Genomic DNA, 22,817 nt, shown 5'->3' with positions numbered 1-22,817 from the left:
CATCCTTTTCGAAAGACCGGATTTCTTGGCGAGCGACGGATTCATTTTTTCTACAACAAGTTGGAAAGTGCAAGCGCGAATATGGCACCCCAAAATCACTATTGCTAGAATATAGAAAAACAGTAATCGAATAAAGTGATCTGTGCAATCGATTTGGATGATATGGAATAACGATGATACAAAGCTCAAGTACTTCTTCTTTGTATCACTCGCTCAATGAGACCAGCTTAATGAACAATTCAAGTGTCAGCTCCACATGAAGTCTGGAGCTCTTTCTGTTGCATGGTTCCCAATCGAATGGGTTTTGTGATCAGCTCTTTCTGGCTGATCAGGTGTGTGATTGGAGACGAAAACACCGCGTGGCACGGAGACCGCACACACGTATGTACACTATATTCAAGTGTTACGAGATAGGAAATCCAAGATTACAGAATCTGATCCTATATTCCTATTTCTAACGGTTAGAATATCAAATCATTAAAACAACGCGTTCGTGATCTTTTAAAACAGTGGGGTTTGGGCTCACAAAATGTTCTAAGGCATCAAAGCAGAAAATCGCCGGGTGAAATATGATATTGTATACTTCTGGGGCAGCTTTTATTTGGAGAAGAAATGGTGTGAGACGTATATTTTCAAAGCGCCCAAAGGATGACATTCCGCATCTTGCGCTTTCTAAGCTAGCGTGAACTTTGGGTTGGGGTGCAAGAATTCTAAGTCGAGAGACATCTCTGTCCATGCCTTCTAAGGTAACATCACCAAACGGTACTGGAATGACTTGGAAATTAGAAGGAGAATTGCGACTCTCTAGACTTCTCGTGTTTCGCAGTCTGTCTGAGGACTAGGTCATGATCTCTAGAATGCCTTGTGAAGGAAGTCGTGCACTGTTTTAGAAGGCTCTCTGTTGATCAGAATCAACCCGCTGCATTAGGTTAAAGCATGAAAATGACATCCAAGAAGAACTCGGCCATATAACAGCACCATCATCAGGCCTCATGTACACCCGTGTCGGCATTTGAGAGTACCACTAGAGTTTCTCAGGTAACCATGGAGAAAGAGTCATTTTACTTCAGCTATATGATACTCTTCCTTATGATCGTTGCTTGGCACTCCCTTGCTTCAACCCGACCACGTTGCCATGAAGACGAGAGATCTGCACTGTTGGAGTTCAAGGCAACCTTCTTCACCAGAAAGCCTCCGTGCTGTGACAGCGACAGCGCCACTTCAAATGAACAAGCAAAGATTGAATCCTGGAACGCATCGACTGGGGAAACTAAGAGCGATTGCTGCTCTTGGGCTGGTGTCGAGTGTGATAAGGTAAGCGGTCATGTGATCGGCCTCAACCTCAGTTGCACTTGTCTCTCCGGTAAAATCAACTCCAACGCCAGTATTTTCCGTCTCCTTCGCCTAAGAAGCCTCAACCTCGCCTTCAATGACTTCGATTGTCAGATTCCTCCGGCAATTGGAAATCTTGTTTCCTTGAGTCACTTGAACTTCTCCAGCTCCAACTTCATGGGTCTCATCCCACGTTCGCTAGGTAACTTGACCCGACTTGTCCATCTTGACCTATCAGATAATGGGCTGACGGGCACAACACGGCCCCTCGAAAACCTGACCCGACTTGTCCATCTTGACCTATCAGATAATTGGCTGACGGGCACAACACGGCCCCTGGAAAACCTGACCCTCTTTACTCACTTGAGTTATGATTCATCAAATGGTACGACTCTATCTTTCTTGGGAAATCTGGTCCAGCTTAAATATCTAAGTCTAAGGGATAATATGTTAATTGGGCAAATTCCATCCTCTCTCGGGGACCTCGTCCAGCTTACTCATTTAGATTTAAGCTTTAATCTGTGGACCGGCGAAATCCCGTCTTCCATTGGAAACCTAGCTCAACTTACTTACTTAGATCTTACACACAATCAATTAGCGGGAGAGATTCAACCCTCTTTCCAAAACCTCCTGGAGCTCCAGTTCTTAGCACTTTACTCGAATCAATTGAGTGGTGAAATTCCATCCTGGTTGGGGAGGCTCACCCAGTTGGAGTTCATTTTTCTTTCGTCTAACCAATTTCATGGTGCAATTCCAAGCACGATTTTCCAACCACCCGACCTCATCGTTCTTTATTTGGATAAAAATAATTTGAGTGGCACGCTGAAGTCAGACGTGTTTTCAGAGGCTAAAAAACTTAATGAGCTTGTGTTATCCTTTAACAAACTGTCGGTGATCTTAGAGACCAACATAACTCACCGGTACAAATCTCTGGGTTTAGGTTCATGCAACTTAAACGATTTCCCCGAGTTTCTACAAGATCAAGATGACTTGATAATGCTAGATCTATCCAACAATAACATTTCTGGTAAAGTTCCTGAATGGTTTCTTGATGTGAGCACAGAAAACCTACAATATTTGAACCTTTCGGCCAACTTCCTAACAAGTTTTGCTCAAGATCCTGTTATTTTCAAGTGGAAAGAACTTGCTGTGGCAGATCTCAGGTTCAACGAGTTGCAAGGATCAGTTCCGATTCCCCCTCCTAAAATCGAGCACTACTTCATGTCAAATAACAGGCTCTCCGGAGGAGTATCGCCACTCATATGCAATCTAAGCTCTACTCGGATGATTGATTTGTCTGATAATAATCTGACTGGGTTTATTCCACCATGTTTGAGTAATTTGAGTGGTACTTTGGAAGTAATGAGTTTACGGAGCAACAATTTTATCGGGAAAATTCCTAATTTGAATGCGAACTCCTGTGCGCTTATTATGGTTGATCTGAGTTATAATAAATTCAGCGGGCCATTGCCAAGTTCGCTCCGCGATTGCGACAATTTGAAATTTCTCAATTTCGGAAACAATCAGATCAGGGATGTTTTCCCGTCATGGTTGGGCTCACTTCTTGGCTTGAAGGTACTTATATTGCGGTATAATGGATTCCATGGACTTATTGGGGAACGGGCTGATGGGATTGAGTTCCCTATGCTGCAAATCCTCGACCTATCCCACAATATTTTCTCCGGTGGCTTGCCATCCAAGTACTTCAAGCATTGGACTGCCATGAAAGTTTCTGAGACGGATTTGTCAAGCTACATTGGGGATGCTATTAAGCCGACCTGGATTTTCTATCCAGATGCAACCTTTCACTACTCTATGAGCGTAATTGCCAAAGGCATCCAAATGAATTACTCAAAGATCCAAGAGCACCTCGCATTGATTGATCTCTCGAGCAACAACTTCAGCGGAGCGATCCCCGAGACCATCCGAAGCCTAAAGCAACTAAAATTGCTCAACTTTTCCAACAACATGCTCTCCGGTGCTCTGCCACCATTCTTGGCAAACCTTACGAATTTGGAATCACTGGACCTTTCTCGGAACCAGATCTCCGGAGAGATCCCTCAGGAGTTGACGCAAGTCACTTCGCTTGCGGTCTTCGATGTATCTTACAACCATCTGACCGGACCGATACCTCAGTCACGGCAATTCGCTACATTCGAAAACAACTCCTACAAGGGAAACCCGGGGCTATGTGGCCCTCCGCTGTCCAGAAAATGCGGAGATCCCGAAGGCCCGTCGCCGTCATCTCCGACGTCCGAAGAAGATGAAGATCCGGGGAGTGCAATGGAATTGGACTGGAAGACCGTGTCCATGGGGTACGCAAGTGGGTTAGTGATTGGAGTGGTCCTCGGGAACTGCTTGATCACAAGAAGAAGGGCTCAAAGACTTGTGAAGAACTTTGGCAAAAGAAAACAAAGGCGAAGAAGGTAGAAAAGATGGCCCGAAGTTGACCGAAATCCATTGTCTTGTGTGTTTGAGTAGCTGTTACTTTCTCTTAAGTTTGTCTGCTGCTATATATATTCACTAGTCCATTTGCATTTTGAATAAAGCCTTCTGTAATCATAGAAACCATTATATTCGTATTTTTTTTATATGTATTGGTTGAAGAGCCTCCATTGCATACATAGACACATACATATTCGAAAATTGTTATTGTTTTTTATGAATTGATCGGTCCTGCTTGGGCTTGGTGGGCCTCGGTGGATGCATCGGCCCAAGATAATTACATGTCTAGACCCGCCCAATTTGTACTTCGGGCCTGGGCGGGACGCAAATCCCATGATCAAATTGTGTTTTAAACCGAATGCATTGTACTACAAATATTAACACCGAACAGTGTCAAGTAATCGAAAGCTGGTTTACGGGACCGGTACACTGAACAATACCGTAATAGAAGAGGGGGAAAGAAATGGAGGAAGGGACCCCGGAGGCAATGGCTTAGATTGGGATTTCATTTTTACGTCTTCATCATGTTCTTGCTTAATTTGTACACTAGGTAATCATAAACCGGTTTGACCAAGTACGCTTCTTCGTCCCATAACCTACCAAGAATTATGAGAGAATATGCCACGGAAAAAAGGAGAGAGTTTCAGATATGACTCGTTACGATTAGTTCAAAGCAGCGAAGCATATTAAGTACTTTTGTCGTACATGCAAATAATAAGAAATAAACTAATGTCAAAAAAATTTTATTGACTGATCGTGTCAAGTGATACAAGTGATTATTTTGAAAAAAATAATTTTTAAATAATTTATTATTCCGTGAAGCAAACGGAGTCTTGGTAAAAATTCTGTGGATCTAGCAACGTAAGAAACCCTCACATGAAGAGATGTGAAATGGAAAACCTCGTTCTCCTTGAAAGAGACGACTTTCATGTTTGGCCCAATTAGTCCTCACTTTGCATTAGACATGTCAAAATAGATCATAAATCCATTTCTTAATCCAAATATGATGAGATGAGTTATTATATGGATTAATTATATTCAATAATTAAAAAAATGAATGAATTTAAACATAATGTGAGTATTAGATGGGTTATAAATAGGTTGTAAATGGGTCACAACTGGGGGAAAAGGTACAAAAAAAGTCATAATTCTATTGCATTGGTACCAATTTAGTCCTAAACATTTCAATTGGATCAATTTAGTCCTAAATCTTTTTACATTGGTATCAATTTAGTCCATCCGGCCAATTTTGATTGGAAATCGCTGACATGGACACTGGCGATGCCATACGGGACGGTTGACGCTGAAGTGGATATTTTTTATAATATTTTTTAAAAAATTATTTTTAATTATTTTAAAAGAGTAAAAAATAATTAAAAAGAAAAAAAGAAAAAAAATCAATTTACAACATATGCTTTTAAAATATGCTTTGGCCGGCCAAAGCCAAGTTTTAGCAGGTTGTAATCCTAAACCTGATTTTATAATTTGATTAGAATTCTATTGTTACTTTTCCAAAAATAATGGATTTTTCCCATCTTGGTAATTCAATAAATGTTGATAAGTATTAAAAAAATTTGTTGTAAATATAAAGGCCACTATGCTTTTTTTTTTTTTTTTCTCAGAAAACTTGGCAGGCCAAAGCATATGTTATAAAACATTTTTTATTTTTTAATTATTTTTTAAAAATCATATGTTATAAAATTATTTTTTATTTTTTAATTATTTTTTAAAAATCATATGTTATAAATTTATTTTTTCCTTTTTTAAATAATAAATAATTAAAAATAATTTTTTAAAAAAGATCCGGCCATCCTATGTGGCATTATTAGGTGTCCACTTCATCGATTTCCAACCAAAATTGACCGAATTTACTGAATTAGAACCAATGTAAAAAGGTTTAGGACTAAATTGATTCAATTGAAAAGTTTATGACTGAATTGATATAAATACAATAGATTTAGGACTTTTTTTGTACGTTTCCCTATAAGTAGGTATACAACTTATTTAGACTCAACCGACTCTCTCTTTATTGTCTCGCTCGCCTCGATCTCGCGCTCACTCACTCTGCACTCGTACCATAGTTTGCATTTGAATTTTCCTAGATTGGATTAAATATGAAAATATTTTAAAAATATGAGTCGGGTTGAATTGAGTATGAGCCTATATATATATATATATATATATTGTTGGTTGAAATGAATCACTAGATTGACATTACAATAAATATGTCAGAAACTAGTTAAATAAGGTCATTTGGGTCGGACCGGTCATGACCAGATCTAAATCCAAACCCACCCACCCGTTTGACGAGTTTACTCTACATCCCTATCATCATTGCCAGCCTGCAAGTCGGCTCCATAGAAAGTCTAACACTCATTATGCTGCATGGTTCCAATTGAATGGGTTTTGTGATCTGGTGTTTGGCTAATCAGATGTGTGATTGGAGAGAAAAATACCGCGTAACACGGAGACTGCATGTTGACACCTAAAGTTTGGTTTCTATATCATAAGTTGCATAAAAATTAGGGACTAACTTTAGTCCCTAACAAAAATATTTAATAATTTTTTTATCGCATTCATCATACTTAATTATTGCATTTGTCACATAGTTTAGGAACAATTCATTTAATTTTAATTGAACCAGCGGTGGCAGAAGTGGTTCAAATGAATAGTCTTGGACTTAATTGGCATAGTGGACTCAGCCTGCAATATGGTAATTTTACGGCCTAACCCTTTGGGTAGCTCGGTGGCCGAAATTATACGTGAAGTGCACATGGGATGGTCTTGATTGGGAAAGATTGCATTCATGGAATAAAGGATACCAAGGTGGAAAATATTGAGCCAAATTTGGGGATCAGACAAAAAACCTCCATGCTTATTTCACCTTCGAGATTGAATCTCACAATGGAATAGACAGGTCAGCAACTTGATTGATTGATTCGAAAGGGTGTTCATTTATCGTCTTCCATGTATTCGTACAAGGCGAAGAACGAAAATAGACGTGCATTCCGGACGAATCTGGACATTGAGAAAGGGGATATTCATGGAGACCCTCACCAAAAGGAAGCTTTCATACACCTCACGATCAATTCTCGACGATAATTCAGCAATAGACTCCATGTATCCAGACTTGCCAAGGAAGCGTGAGTGAGCGCTCACTTCAAAAGGAGAAGAGGAGAAAAAAAAGGGGGAGAACAGATTCGTGATTCTGGGAACACGTATAGAGAAAACGGAAAACGTGAGGGGACCATTGAGGAAAAGTAGTCGTTTCTTCATTTCCTTTCGTCAGATTCCTCCCGAGGAAACGCTTACAGAATTGCAAGTTTTTCCTCGCGTTCCAATATCCTGCCTACACGATCAAGTCTCCAACCTAGAATCTCGTGTTGCTATGTTTCCTTTACCACGAGTCTCTGCGATTCGTGTTAGCATCGCTGAGCCCTTCACTGACAGCCAGGGCGAAGCTCCAGTTTGTGACGTTTGCTCCCGCACGACCGTGATCTTTGACGGCAACCGACCCAACGACGAAGCTGCTCGACCTCCCTGTTTAGCAGTGGCACCTCCAGCTGTGCTCCAATTCCCCTGCGTTGTGAGGCCTGTTGCTAACCCCGGACTGCTGTCCTTGTCATTGATCCTTGCCGCGAGAGGATCCCTGCACGTAAGGACAAGTTTATGATTCCTGTCCATGACGACGAAGTTGCCTTTGCAGCAATGACCTGCTGCGACCTCCCTTGGCAGAATTCACATTGCTGTTTTCCTGTGGAATCTCTCAGCCTTTCCGCCAGCTTGGAGAATTCTTTATTTTGCAGGCTTTCTGGACCATCACACTAAAAGGGCTGCTGTGTATTCCCCTATCGCCTACCATGGTTACCTGCGAGTAGACGTGGCTAAATCGAACCGTGAGCTCGGAATCGGCCTGGAACCGCTGGTTCCGGCCCAATTTCGACCCGTTAAAAAAAAGGGGGCGGGGGCCTGGGGGACCCAAGGGCCCCAATGGCCCAAAGAGCCGTTGCTTCAACCCAAAAAAAAAATTGATTTTTTTAAAGTTAAATAACCCTCCCCTTCTCTATAAATACTTATTCTCCCCCTTTCATTTTTCTCACAAATTCTCTCAACAATTCTCTCAATTCTCTCAAATTCTCTCAATCCCACCTCAATTCTCTTAATCGGATTTCCGATCAATTCTCTCAAAAATGGCAAGTGTAAGCAAAAATAATGAAAAGGCTAAGATGGCGATGGGAGATTCCAAGTATCCTATTCCTAGATATGATCTTCATGAGTATACATATTGAGAAGACGACGATGACGATATCAGCGTGTTCCCATTCCGAACGTCGAGCACGTCTCAACACAAGAAAGTCTTCATCGTTCTATTAGTGTCGAAGAAATGTCGACGGTAAATGAGCCGAAACGGAAGGGCCGAGAGAGTACATCCGACTTGTGGCTACACTTCGACAAGATATATGATAAAAGCGAAAGTAAATATAATATACATTGTAAATATTGTTCGCAAACATACAAATTTACCAAAGGAGACGGCTACGGAATATTCCGTCGGCATATGACAAAAAAACATCCAACGCAAGCGGAGATTGACACTAAGCAACAACAAATTTTCTGGTACGCCAATCCTAATACTCATCCTTATTCCGTTACACCGATACACTTTATAAACAAACATTAACTGAATATGTCGCCCTTGATCATGCTCCGTTTCTTGCTGGTAAATATTTTAATTTGAAATATTTGATAAATACTGCGTTGGTTCGACAAGCACCAACTATTCCGAAAACTACTTTTAAACATGAACTTTTGCATCTTTATAAAAAACAAAAAAAAATCTTTGGCAAAATTTTTTACGGAATTCAATGAATGTGTGCATTTAGGTAGCGATATTTAGAGTGATACTTGGCAAATTCATTCTTATATGAGTGTCACATGTCATTGGATAGATGACGACCGAACCATTTAAAAAAAGACTTATTGCATTTCGAGTTTTTGATGAAAAGCATTCGGCTCATAATATTTATAAAATAATTAGACAAGTTTTAGAATAATATAATTTCATAAATAAAGTATTTTCAATTGGTTTTGATAATGCCGCCGCAAATACTGCTTTCATTCCCGAATTAAAAAATATTTGTAAACTCTCTTTTGGCGGACAATTTTTTCACATTAGATGTGCTTGTCATGTTTTAAATTTATGTGTACAATATGGTTTATGAACTCTTGAGGCTTCTCTCACCCCAATAAATGGTGCAATTAAATTTTTATGGAGTCGTGCCCATTTTTTGAAAGCATGGGAAAAATTTTGTAAACAACATGGAGAAGGGCAAAAAGGTATCCAAAAGATATTCCGACTCGTTGGAATTCTACCTACGAGTTGCTTCGTCAAACTTTTGATTACAAAAATTTATTATGTATGTTTATTTCACAAAATATTCTCGAAATTACTTTACTTCCGCAACATTAGGACGTTTGCAAAAAAAAATTTAGAATTTTTGAAAATTTTTAATGATATTACTAATACTTTATCTGGTATTTATTATCCTACTACGCATTATTTTTAATAGAGTTTGTTAATATTGGTGGTATTTTTAGTGAATATGAAAAAAATACTGAATTAACTTGGACTATTTTAGTAATGCGAGAAAAATGGTTGCATTATTATTTCAAAATTCCGCTTGTCTATTTAGTTGATATTGTTTTTTATCCACGTATTAAATTAGATGGTTTACTAGATTATCTGAATGTATATTATTATGATTGTTTACATTTGGAAGATGCAATAGATATTTTAAATATACAAGGAGAGGTTAAAGAATCTATAGTAGTATTATATGGAGAATTTTGTAGTACATATGGTTTAAGTGATTGTGGATCTTTACAATCTATCGCCTCACGAAGCAAAGCTGGTGGTTCACTTAGTAGATGGTACAATATGCTCAAGAATAGACAAAAAAAAATAAAAAGGGGCAACATGTAGTATTTCTGAATTAGAAAAATATTTAACCACTTAATTTGAACTTCGTGATGTCGAACACAGTACATATTTCCAAATCCTGAAGTGGTGGAAGAGTCACTCAATCGATTACCCAGTTCTCATCCTCATCGTTCGCCAGATATTAGCAACCACTTCTTCAACGATTGCAGTTGAATAAACATTTAGCGCTGGATGATTAGTTTTGGACTCTCGCTGTTCAAGATTAAGTCCGGAGTCCGTGGAAGCTCAAACTTGTGTCGATGATTGGATGAAGGCTAGATTTCGACACTAAGAATTGGATCGAGAACACGAATTCTTTAGTGAGGATTGTGGAAATACCACCGCCACGAGTACCACAACGGGTAGCGATGATTGACGATGGGGTAAATTGAGGTTATCAAAGGTAAAAGAATTACATGGGCTTTGATTCTTCTATCCCCAAGAAGATATGTAGGTACCTAATGGTAATTCATTAAGTTCAAGCTCATTCCTCTCTCTCTCTCTCTCTCTCCCAAATTTTATTACAATGTACAATTTGATTATTATTCATAATTTATAATTTATTATGTTTATTTGATTATTTATTATTTTAAAAATTAAATTTAAAAAACGGAACTGGAACCGGCTCGAGAATGGGCCCCTTCAAAGGCCGGTTCCGGTTCCACCTTTTATAGGAACCGGAATCGCCTGTTCCTCCGAATCGGCCACATCTACCTGCGAGCATCGTTGATCGCAATCCAAATCATCAGTGATTTGTAGTCCATCAATACGAATTGGAAATCAAATTGTTCTAAACTAGGTGATTATTTGATCTAATTTTAAATTCCATTTTTTTGTTTTCCTCATTTGGACTAATCTGATTTTACGTGATTTTAGAGATTATCCGATCCCGAGTTACCATAGAAAAATCAAATTTGATTATTAATTTGAGCCGCAAGACGATAGGTCATTTTTCAAATCAAATTTGAATTTGTCGTGGTCAATTTTTTTTGTCAAGATTATGATGTCCATTAATTTATGACGCGAGAAGACGGATTTTTTTCGGATACCGTCATCTTTTACCTGAAATCTTGATGAACATCTGTCTGTGAATTAGATTGGATTTGATTCTCATCTTTTACTAAGTGACTTTCCTATTTTAAAAGGCATAAAAGAAAAGGTTGCATTTTTCAATATAAATCTGATAAGGTCGCATGTTAAATTAGGTTAATTGTAGTTAGATTAATTTTTGCATGCCACGTGACATATTAGGATAACTGCATTTAATTTTAAATGTGTATCTCATGCATTGCATCTTAGCATAGTCGTCACTTGAAAGAAAAAAAAATAAAAAAATAAATTAAGATTGCATTTTTGCTTATACAGTTTAGTTTGCATGTTAAGACCAAACAAAACAAAAAAATAAAATCATTTTTTTTTGCTTGATTTTCTTTCTAGCAGTTTATCTATCACTTTTGTTTCATGGGGTGTCAATTTCACGATTGCATATCCGCATGGACATTTTCATAGGAGAAAGGTTCTAAAATGAATCCAAACTATTTGCCAAACATTTTTTTTTTAAAAATGGTACCGAACGGGCATTAGTATAATCTAGCGTATCCAAGTCTCCGAACTTGGAATCTCCGGTTCGTAGAAATAAAACATTTCTTCCAATGCTTTATTTAGGTGTCTAATTGACCTGCACTAAACAGATTAGTGACGACTCCAAATAAAAATCTTTTGCATGAAATGATTGAACCATTAGTCATGAATTGGAATGGAGTTGGGAGGATCCGAGCTAGGTCTAACAACTTAGCAATTCCTAAAATTCTAATTTTTTGGTCGTGACACTGCACGTACATATTTACATTATATTCAAGTGTTACGAGATTGGAAATCCAAGATTATAGAATATTGCACAACCAATTTACACATCTAATATGATCTTTCTTCCTATTTTCTAACCGCTAGAATATCAAATTATTAAAATCACATATTCGTCCAACAGCTCAATCATTTAAAACAGCTGAGAGCAATCTCCCAAAACTTGATAAGGTATCAGAGCAAAACGTCATGAGTTCAAATCTTTCCGATCCATTTTCGAGAATAGATGAAGTGGTCTCACGAAACTGTAAACTAACATAATGAAATCCAGTGTTATATACTTCTACTTCAGCTTTTATTTGGAGAAGAAACGGTATGAGGCGTATATTTTTAAAGCGCATGAGCAATGACATTCCGTATGTTGCCTTTTCTAAGTTAGCGTGCTCTTTGGAGTGCAAGGATTCAAAGTCAATAGACATCTCTGTCCACGCCTTCCAAAATAACGTCCCCCCCACGATACGGCCCAAACAAAGTTGAAAAGAAATCTAAAGAACGACTTGGAAATTAGGAGGATAACGTAGGAATCGAGTTCCGCTGTCGGCCACAGAACTAAGACATGATCTCTTACAACACATTGTGAAGGGACGATATGGACTGGTTTAAGTCAAGGTCGTCGAAGACTTTCCAGAGTGTCAAGAACATCAACTCTAGTCTGGTCTAGCAATTTTCTCGTTCCTACGAAAAAATCGTGCTGATTACTTTGGCTGGCATGAAGATGAAGACTACTGTATTTCCCTGGAATCTGCCGTGGGACCAAGAAGAAGAAAAAAGACAGAAAAGATTGAAGGAGAGAACCTACCCCAGATGTTTCTCACCATGCCAAAACTCACCCCAGATGTTTCGGGAAATAACTCAGAAAGCCAACCTTGTTCATCCTTTTCGAAAGATCCAACAACATTGACATGTTTGGTTAACCAGATTTCTCGACAAGCGACAATTTCATTTTATCTAACGACAAGCTAGAAAATTCTGCATTGATGCTCCATGTGCAGCAAAGAAAGAAACATGATCAGGGAGCCCCAGTAATTACTATGGCAAGTCAGTAATACACTGTCCTTCGGTAACACCACATGATGTGTTTATGTACCAATGATTCAAGAACACCTCACGTGATATCCCATGATATAGGACTTGCGTATCTTTTGTTTTTCGCGGCTCTCTCCCAGCGGCCCTCTCCCTCGTCTAGCGAGGGCCTGCTCTGGTCAGTGGGGTCGCTGGCCTTGTCGAGGCACCGACCACCCCAACAGCCATCGCCGCCGCCCTACCATCGTTGGGGTAGCTGGTGGGGCGACGGCCACAAGCGTGGTGTTTCTTTTATTAAAAAAAAAAGTGTAAACGGCTCAAAAGCCTCTAACAAATTGATGAGTCATGCCTTTTTTTTAGGTTATTTGAAATAATGTCTACTCCATGCCTTTATTTGAGACAATGAAGGCATCTTGGATCTTTATTTGAAACAATGTCAACTTCATGCCCTTATTTGAAAAAAGAGAAAATTGTCAAAAAAATTCTTAAACTTATCGCACTTTTGCCAATTCAGTCTCAAACTTTTTAATTTGTCATTTCAATCCTAAGTCTTTTGCATTTGTATCAATTCAATCCTAAACCTTATTTTCGTGTCTATTCAATCATAAACCTTTTGCATTTGTGCCAATTCAATGCATCCGGCCAATTTTGATCGGTCGGCGCTTACATGAATGTCGGCCAACACTAATGAGGCAATTTTTAAAAATATATTTTAAAATTTTTCATATTCTTTTTTTTTTTTTTTTTTTCTTTTTTTTTTTTTACTATTCATCTTCTTCCTCCAGGTTGAAAGCGAGGTCCTCGCCGGCCACTAACGCCACCGTTACTGAGGGAAGCCGACCTTGTCCAACCATGGGTTGCCAAAAGACTTCCAGGTTTCAATCTAAACTTCTTCAGGCAAGCAAGAACTAAAACTCAAAGACAGTCCCAATGAGAAATGACTTGAGGGTTTGAATTTTTTTTAAGCTGCTCACTGGCGAGATAACTGGGTTCAGGAGGTCTTGCTGGTTTGGACCATCAATCCTTGGCTGTTCTAGCCTTCAAAGCCCTAGCATGGAGTCAACCGACCAGAAAGGTAGAGTTTTTCCTTGGCTAAAGTACATTGCAAGTGCCAAAATTGGTGTACTACGCTCACTTCAGTGCCAAAATTTGTATTCTGCGCTCACTTTAGTGCCAAAACTTTCAAAACGATCACTTAAGTTCCAAATTTTTTGAAAAAAAACTCACTTCAGTGCTAGCTCCAATTTGAACCGACGTGGCTAGCTAGAAATCCGACACGGCCTATTTTTTATTAATATTTGAGCCGACGTGGTTTGCCAGAGTTGGTACTAAAGCGAGCATTTTTCAAAAAATTTGGCACCTAAATAATAGCTTTGAAAGTTTTGGCATTGAAGTGATCATTTTAAAAAAAAAATGGCACTCAAGTAATCGTTTTAAAAGTCTCAGTACTAAATTGAGCGACATGTATAAGTTTTTTCACTTGTAGTGTACTTAAGCCTTTTTATCTTTATCGCTCTCGTCTCTCCGTTTTTCCCCCCTTGAAATGCGTAATTCTGAAGTCCACCGAGAGGAAATGAGGTTTATTTTGGGTGTAGATCTAGAAATCTTTCTAGCTTTGAAGTTTGAAGCGGTGGGGATTTAGAACCCTCATTTCGAGGTCTTCGCCGGCCCTCACTGGTGTGAAGGAAGAAGGAGGAAGAAGATGAATAGTTAAAAAAAGAAAAAATAATAATTAATTAATTAAAATATATTAAAATATATTATTAGAAATTGTCCCATCAGCGTCGACTGGTCAAAGTTGATCGGATATACTAAATTAGCACAAATGCAAAAGATTTAGAGCTTAATTGGCACAAAAAATAGGTTTATGACTGAATTGGCAAAATTAAAAGAGATTTAGGACTGAATTGACAAAACTACAATAGATTTAGGACTTTTTTGATAATTTGTCCTTTGAAAAAATAATGACGCTCAGGCCTTTATTTGAAAGTTTTTCCTATTTTTAAAGCGCTTTCCAAGCTAGCGTGCTCGTTCGGGTGCGAAAATTCTAAGTCGAGACATCTCTGTCCATGCCTTCTTACGTCAACACGGTAACAATATCTATAGATTATAGTCAACTCATTGCATTAGATTAAAGCATGAAAATGACATAAAAGAAGAACTTGGCTTTGGCTATATAACATCTCCATCATCAGACTTCATGTACAACCGAGTCGGCAGCTGAGTTCGAGAGTACCACTAGATTTGCTAAGGTAACCATGGAGAAAGCGTCACTCTACTTCGGCTATACGATAGTCTTGCTTGCCCTGTTGTTTCACACTCTCATGCTTCAACCCAACCACGTTGCCATGAAGACGAGAGATCTGCGTTGTTGGTGTTCAAGGCAACCTTCTTCACCAGAAAGCCTGAGTGTTGTTACGGCGCCACTTCAGATGAACCAGCAAAGATTGAATCCTGGAACATGTCGACTAGGAAAACTCAAAGCAACTGCTGTTCTTGGGCTGGTGTCGAGTGTGATAAGGTAAGCGGTCACGTGATCGGCCTCGACCTTAGTTGCAGTTGTATCTCCGGTAAAATCAACTCCAGTGCTAGTCTTTTCCGTCTTCTTCGCCTAAGAAGCCTTAACCTCGCCTCCAATGACTTCAATTGTCAGATTCCTTCGGCAATTGGAAATCTTGGTTCCTTGAGTCACTTGAACTTCTGCCAGTCCAACTTCATGGGTCACATCCCACATTGGCTCGGAAACTTGACCCGACTTGTCCATCTAGACTTGGGTTATAATTCATTAAATGGCACGATTCCATCTTCTCTTGGACGTCTTGGTCAGCTGAATTATTTAGATCTAGGGACTAATTCTTTAACGGGTAAAGTTCCATCTTTCTTGGGAAATCTGGTCCAGCTTAAGTTTTTACGTCTAAGGGACAACATGTTTATTGGGAAAATACCATCCTCGCTCGGGAACCTCGTCCAGCTTGCTACTTTAGATTTAAGCACAAATCAATTAGCAGGCGAAATCCCGTCTTCCATTGGAAGCCTAGTTCACCTTCATTATATAGATCTTGGATACAACCAATTAATGGGCGAGATTCCACCCTCATTCCAAAACCTCCTGGAGCTCAGATTCTTAATACTTGGGAATAATCAATTGAGTGGTGAAATCTGAAGGGATTTATCGGAACCGAATCGACGATCACACGAGAGAATCGAGAAAAATTGAAAGACGCACGAGATTACCCAGGTTCACCCCAAGATTAGGGCTACGTCCCGCAAAGAGATTTCACTATATTTTTCGGTTTACAGCCAATTCAACTCGATACAATGATAAAACCGAACAAAATATATATGCCCAAAAACGGGCTAAAAAACCTAAAACCTCTTAATTCCACCATACGGGCCAGCTTAAATAAAAGCCCAAACCCGTAGAAGAACCTCCGTCGGGAGGCGCTGCCCCCGAACCCCCGCCCGCCGACCGGGCAGCGGGACACTCGTGTCGGGGGCGCTGCCCCCGAACCCCCGCATCCCGCGCGTAGGGGTCATATGTCGTTGGGTAACATTTCGGTTTCCCTAAGCTCACGTGGACGTATCCGGTGTGAGAAACAAGAGTCCCTGAAGTATTCGCCAACTCCAACAAAATCCCACCTTTGTTGGGGAGGCTCACCCAGTTGACTCACGTCAAACTTTCATTCAACCAATTCCATGGTACAATTCCAAGCTCGATTTTCCAACTACAGGGTCTTCGCACTCTTGATTTGAATTCAAATAACTTGAATGGCACAGTAAAGTTAGATACATTTTCAGAGGCTAAAAAGCTTCGAGATCTTGTGTTATCCTATAACAAATTGTCGTTGATTGTCGAAGCCAACATAACTCACCAGTACTCTACTCTAGGCTTAGGTTCATGCAACTTAAACGGTTTCCCTGAGTTTCTACGAGATCAAGATGAATTGTTAGTGCTAGATCTGTCCTACAATGACATTTCTGGTCAGGTTCCTGAATGGTTTTTGAACGTGAGCAGAGAAAACCTGCAATATTTGAACCTTTCTGGTAACTTCCTAACAAGTTTTGTTCAAGATCCCATTATTTTCAAGTGGAAAGAACTCGCTATAGCATATCTCAGTTTCAACAAGTTGCAAGGATCGGTCCCAATTCCCCCTCCTCAAATCTGGACCTACTTCATCTCAAATAACAGGCTCTCTGGAGGAATATCGCCACTCTTATGCAATCTAAGCTCTATCCTGATGATCGATTTGTCGGACAACAACCTGAGCGGTTTTCTTCCACAATGTTTGAGTAATTTGAGTGGTACTTTGAACGTAATAAATTTACAGAGCAACAACTTTATCGGGAAAATTCCTAATTTGAATGGGAACTTCTGTGCGCTTGCTATGATTGATCTGAGTTACAATAAGTTGCACGGGCCATTGCCAAGGTCACTCCGCAACTTTGACGCTTTGGAGTTCCTGAATTTCCGAAACAATCAGATTAGGGATGGTTTCCCGTCATGGTTGGGCTCAGTTCTCAGCTTGAAGGTACTTATATTGCGGTCTAATAGATTTCACGGACCTATTGGGAAACCGGTTGAAAGGGTTGAGTTCCCTAAGCTGCAAATCATCGACCTATCCCAAAATATTTTTTCCGGTAGCTTGCCATCCGTATACTTCAAGCATTGGATGACCACGAAAGTTTCTGAGAGATATGAGTTCTACATTGGGCTGCCGATCGTTAATTATTTGACAACCTCAAACTTTGACTACTCTATGAGCGTTATTGCCAAAGGCATCCAAATGAATTACTCAAAGATCCAAGAGCACCTCACAATGATTGATCTCTCAAGCAATAACTTCAGTGGAGCAATCCCCAAGACCATCGGAAGCATGAAGTACCTAAAACTGCTCAACCTTTCCAGTAACATTCTCACTGGTCCACTGCCTCCGTTCTTGGCAAACCTAACGGATTTGGAAGCATTGGACCTTTCTCAAAACCGTCTCTCAGGAGAGATCCCTCAGGAGTTGACGCAACTCACTTCGCTAGCGGTATTCAATGTATCTTATAACCGTCTGACCGGGCCGATACCGCAGTGGCGACAGTTTGCTACCTTTGAAAACAACTCCTACAAAGGAAACTCGGGTCTATGTGGCACTCCTCTGTCTAGAAAATGCGGAGATCCCAAAGCGTCGCCGCCATCATCTCCGACGTCCGAAGAAGGTCGAGATTCGGGGAGTGCAATGGAATTAGACTGGAAGATTGTGTGCATGGGGTATGCAAGTGGGTTGGTGATTGGAGTGGTCCTCGGGAACTGCTTGATCACAAGAAGAAGGGCTCAGAGACTTGTGAAGAATTTTGGCGAGAGAAAACAAAGGCGAAGAAGGTAGAAGAGATGGTCCGAATTAGCCGAGGAATTCTTGACTGAAATCTATTGTCTTCTGTGTTTGTCTTAAGTTTGTCTGCTGCTATATATATATATTAACTAGTCCATACGCATTTTGAATAAAGCCTTCTGTAATGATACATGAGTGAGACGTAGATTAGAAAATAAGAAAGTTGGGTAGAATGACCGAATAAAGCATTCTGTAATGATACATGTGGTTGAGGCAAATCTTACAAAGGTTCATTCCCTTCCACTCGCTTTCACATTAATTACTTAGAAACCATTATAGTTGCAGATGATTATCATGTCTTACAAGCAGGGTGGCTTATGATTCTGCCTTGTCCTGCCATTTGAAAGGTTGCAGACAGTATTCAGGCCCACAGTTGGCATTGCCTGTAGCTAGATCTGAGAATCTAATTGAATCCAAGCGGCCATTTCTGGTTCTCTGGTTCCTAGTCCTTCTATTTATGAATCGACTGAACTCGCCGTGGGCCGCAATGCCCATGATCCTACTTCTTATTTTCGAAACGGTTAGGACTTTATTAAAACAATGCATTCGTGTAACCGCTTAATCTTTTCTAGCAGTTGAGAGCGGTCTCCCTAAACTTTACATGATATAAGAGCATAAAGTCCTCGGTTCAAATCTTTTGGGACCTTTGTCTAGAACAGTTGAAGTGGTCTCACGAAATTCTAACTTAACAGGGTGAAAAACCTCTATTATATACTTCAAATTAAGCTTTCATTTGTAGAAGAACATTTGGATAAGAAACGGCATGAGGTGTATATTTTTAAAAGCATAAACAACGGCATTCCACATGTTGCCTTTTCAAAGCTAGCGTGCTCTTTGGAAAAGAAATTTAAAGAATGACTTAGAAATTAGGAGGACAACCGCGACTCTTAAGACTTGGATTTATTCTTTTGTAGTTGGCCGGCCTTCGGAAGAGTCCTGCAGTTCATCCACAATGGAGGAATCCTGTTCCATGGCCGGCCTTAGGACTAAGTCATGATCTCTAGAACACCCTGTGAAGGACCATATGGACTGTTTTCGGAGGCTATCTGGTTAACCTGTTCTAACGTTAACGCGGTCACAGGATGTGCTGATCCTAGTTGGCTCGCTGCATCAGATCAAAGCATGAAAATGACATCGGAGAAGGAGTTGCCTATATAACACCTCCATCATCACGCCTCATGTACACCAGAGTCGGCATAGTGAGTTTGATAGTACCACTAGATTTGCAAAAGGTAAACCATGGAAAAAGAGTCATTTCACTTGAGCTATATGATACTCTTGCTTACTCTTGTTGCTTCACACTCTCATGCTTCAACCCAACCACTTTGTCATGAAGACGAAAGATCTGCATTGTTGGAGTTCAAGGCAACCACCTTCATCAGAAACCGTCCGTGCTGTTATGACCCCACTCCAGTTGAACAAGCAAAGACTGAATCCTGGAGCACATCGATAGGGCAAACTAAGAGCAACTGCTGTTCTTGGGCTGGTGTCGAGTGTGATAAGGTAAGCGGTCATGTGATCGGCCTAGACCTCAGTTGCAGTTGTCTCTCCGGTAAAATCAACTCCGCCACCAGTATTTTCCGCCTTCTTCGCCTTAGAAGCCTTAGCCTTGCCTGGAATGACTTCAGTTGTCAGATTCCTCCGGTCATTGGAAATCTTGGTTCCTTGAGTCACTTGGACTTGTCCGGTTCCAACTTTATTGGCCCTATCCCGCACTCGCTCGGTAACTTGACCCAACTCGCCCATCTAGACCTCTCATATAATTTGTTGATAGGCACAACACTGCCCATCGGAAACCTGACTCTACTTAATCACTTGGACTTGAGTCATAACTACTTAAATGGAACGATTCCATCTTCTTTTGGCAACATCCGGGAACTGGAGCATTTGAGTCTACTATACAACCAATTTGAAGGTGAAATCCCGTCTTCTTTTGGACGTCTTGGTCACTTGAAGCATTTAGATCTAGGCCTTAATTCTTTAACGGGCGAAGTTCCCTCTTTCTTGGGAAATCTTGTCAAGTATTTAAATCTACGGGACAATATGTTGATAGGCCAAATTCCGTCCTCTCTTGGGAACCTCACCCAACTTACCTTTTTAGATTTAAGGATTAATCGGTTAACAGGCGAAATCCCGTCTTTCATTGGAAATCTAGTTCGACTTACTGATATAGATCTTGGCTACAACCTGTTAGCGGGCGGGATTCCACTCTCTTTCCAAAACCTCCTGGAGCTCGGGGTCTTCAGGCTCAGGTCGAATCAATTGAGTGGTGAAATCCCATCCTGGTTGGGAAGACTTACCCAGCTAGTTGACGTTGACCTTTCATTTAACCAATTCCATGGTGCAATTCCAAGCACGATTTCTCAATTACGGAATCTCAACAGTCTATATTTGAATTCAAATAACTTGAGTGGCACAGTAAATTTAGATACGCTTTCAGAGGCTAAAAACCTTGGTGAACTTGTGTTGTCCTCTAACAAACTGTCGTTGACTGTCGGAACCAACATAACTCACCGGTACGTTTCTCTAGGTTTAGGTTCATGCAACTTGAATGGTTTCCCTGAGTTTCTACGAGATCAAGATGACTTGTTACTGCTGGATCTATCCTACAATAACATCTCTGGTCAAGTTCCCGAATGGTTTTTGGATGTGAGCATAGAAAACCTACTTCAGCTGAACCTTTCTGGCAACTTCCTAACGAGTTTGGCTCAAGATCCTGTTATTTTCAAGTGGAAAGAACTCTATGTGGCAGATCTCAGGTTCAACGAGCTGCAAGGATCAGTTCCCATTCCCCCTCCTAAAATCGGGTACTACTTCATCTCAAATAACAGGCTCTCTGGAGGAATATCGCCACTCATGTGCAATTTAAGCTCTATACGGATGATCGATTTGTCTTATAATAACATGGCTGGGTTTCTTCCACAATGTTTGAGTAATTTGAGTGGTACTTTGGAAGTAATGAGTCTACATAGGAACAACTTTATCGGGAATATTCCTCAGTTGAATGGGAACGTATGTGCGCTTACTATGATCGATCTGAGTTACAATCAATTGCGCGGGCCATTGCCAAGATCGCTCCAAACCTGCAAGGCCTTGGAATTCCTCAATTTCGGAAACAATCAGATTAGGGATATTTTCCTGTCATGGTTGGGCTCACTTCTTAGCTTGAAGGTACTTATATTGCAGTCTAACAGATTTCACGGACTTATTGGGGAACCGGGTGATGGGATTGAGTTCCCTACGCTGGAAATCATCGACTTGTCCCACAATATGTTTTTCGGTAGCCTGCCATCCGGATACTTCAAGCATTGGACTGCCATGAGAGTTTCTGAGACATATCCGTCGAGCTACATTGGGGATCGTATTCTGCCAAAATGGACTTTCTTGTCGGACCCAACCTTTTACTACACTATGAGCGTCATTGCCAAAGGCATCCAAACGAATTACTCAAAGATCCAAGAGTACCTCACATTAATTGATCTCTCGAGCAACAGCTTCAGCGGAGCGATCCCCGAGACCATCGGAAGCCTAAAGCAACTAGAATTGCTCAACCTTTCTAGCAACATGCTTTCCGGTCTCCTGCCTCCATTCTTAGCGAACCTGGCGAATTTGGAAGCATTGGACCTTTCTCGAAACCGGCTCTCCGGAGAGATCCCTCAGGAGTTGTTGCAACTCACTTCGCTTGAGGTTTTCGACGTATCTTATAACCGTCTGACCGGACCAATACCGCAGTCACAGCAGTTTGCCACATTCGAAAACAACTCCTACAAGGGAAACTCATGGCTATGTGGCACCCCTCTGTCTCGAAAATGCAGAGATCTCAAAGCGTCACCGCCATCGTCTCCGGCGTCCGAAGATGTTCAAGATTCCGGGAGTTCAATGGAATTAGACTGGAAGATCGTGTGCATGGGGTATGCAAGTGGATTAGTGATTGGAGTGGTTCTCGGGAACAGCTTGGTCACGAGAAGGAGGGCTCAGAGACTTGTGAAGAACTTTAGTAGAAGAAAACAAAGGGGAAGAAGGTAGAAGAGATGGTCCAAAACCAAGGAAAACTCGACTGGAGTCTTTAGTCTTCTATTTTTTGAGTACCTGTGACTTTGTCTAAAGTTCTTCTGCTATAGATATTAACTAGTTCCATACGCATTTTAAATAAAGCATTCTGTAATCATACATGTAATGTATATCAGAAAAACCTATGTTCTACAAATTCAACAGTCGCACCAGTCCCGCTACATATGTAAAGAATGTTACAGAAAAAGTGCAGAAGCTGGATGTGCGTTGCAAGCACTAAAAAACACAGAAAAGAGAGTTAGAGAGAAGAGAGTGCACACCCGTGAAAAATACTTACTGCCTTCGTACACTCTAATTGAATAACAACTTAGCCTTTTAGATAGGCCATACACCAACAGAAAATCCCAGAAAAATAGCCACAACAATTGACCCACTATGCTAAACTGTCTACCCACTATCATGAACGTGTGTGCGGCAACAAACATGCTGCAATAGATTCCTATAAACTAGGACAACCAACTAGGCTTTATTGAAAAAACAAACAAATACTTTGACTAATTCAACACCCTCTCTTAAACTGATGTTGCAAACAATCGGTTTAAAGGACTAGAACCAGCCCTCCCTTAACCTGCAGCTTCCAACGAACAAACACCAAGAAGCTTTCTTAGCTTCTGATATGTAGATACTTTGAGAAGCTTGGTGAACAAATCAGCAAGCCGATCTTCACTCCTGCAAAAAACAAGATCAATCACTTTATCTTTCGTGTGATCCTTTAGGAAATGATA

General features: G+C 40.4%; 3 protein-coding genes across 3 annotated transcripts; all 3 read left to right on the top strand.

The window, feature by feature from the left end:
• Window positions 1-1,044: 1,044 nt before the first annotated feature.
• LOC115747576 (receptor-like protein 6) lies at window positions 1,045-3,762 on the top strand. Its single transcript, XM_030683782.1, has one exon. The coding sequence runs from the start codon at window positions 1,045-1,047 to the stop codon at window positions 3,760-3,762; it is 2,718 nt and encodes a 905-aa protein (XP_030539642.1).
• An 11,139-nt stretch (window positions 3,763-14,901) lies between these two features.
• Window positions 14,902-18,248, top strand: LOC115747577 (LRR receptor-like serine/threonine-protein kinase ERL2). The gene is made up of 4 exons (XM_048271850.1): window positions 14,902-15,164; window positions 15,263-15,795; window positions 16,502-16,782; window positions 17,641-18,248. The coding sequence occupies exons 1-4, from the start codon at window positions 14,902-14,904 to the stop codon at window positions 18,013-18,015; spliced, it is 1,452 nt and encodes a 483-aa protein (XP_048127807.1). The 3' UTR covers window positions 18,016-18,248.
• A 1,012-nt stretch (window positions 18,249-19,260) lies between these two features.
• LOC115747578 (receptor-like protein 54) lies at window positions 19,261-22,047 on the top strand. Its single transcript, XM_030683785.2, has one exon. It carries the CDS (start codon window positions 19,261-19,263, stop codon window positions 22,045-22,047), a length of 2,787 nt encoding a protein of 928 aa, XP_030539645.2.
• Window positions 22,048-22,817: the final 770 nt, after the last annotated feature.

This window comes from Rhodamnia argentea, chromosome 10, assembly GCF_020921035.1.
Source record: "Rhodamnia argentea isolate NSW1041297 chromosome 10, ASM2092103v1, whole genome shotgun sequence".
NCBI lineage: Eukaryota > Viridiplantae > Streptophyta > Magnoliopsida > Myrtales > Myrtaceae > Rhodamnia > Rhodamnia argentea.
The sequence above is the reverse complement of the archived record's forward strand: the minus strand, read 5'-3'. Positions and strand labels throughout refer to the sequence as shown.

What these genes read in the sequence shown, in the direction of transcription:
- LOC115747576 (XM_030683782.1), top strand. Translation starts at nt 1,045, where the DNA reads ATGGAGAAAGAGTCATTTTACTTCAGCTATATGATACTCTTCCTTATG.
- LOC115747577 (XM_048271850.1), top strand. Translation starts at nt 14,902, where the DNA reads ATGGAGAAAGCGTCACTCTACTTCGGCTATACGATAGTCTTGCTTGCC. An exon ending in CTGGTGTCGAGTGTGATAAG is followed by an intron (nt 15,165 to 15,262) that starts GTAAGCGGTCAC and finishes TCGCCTAAGAAG; the next exon opens with CCTTAACCTCGCCTCCAATG. An exon ending in TCAACAAGTTGCAAGGATCG is followed by an intron (nt 16,783 to 17,640) that starts GTCCCAATTCCC and finishes CTCTCAGGAGAG; the next exon opens with ATCCCTCAGGAGTTGACGCA.
- LOC115747578 (XM_030683785.2), top strand. Translation starts at nt 19,261, where the DNA reads ATGGAAAAAGAGTCATTTCACTTGAGCTATATGATACTCTTGCTTACT.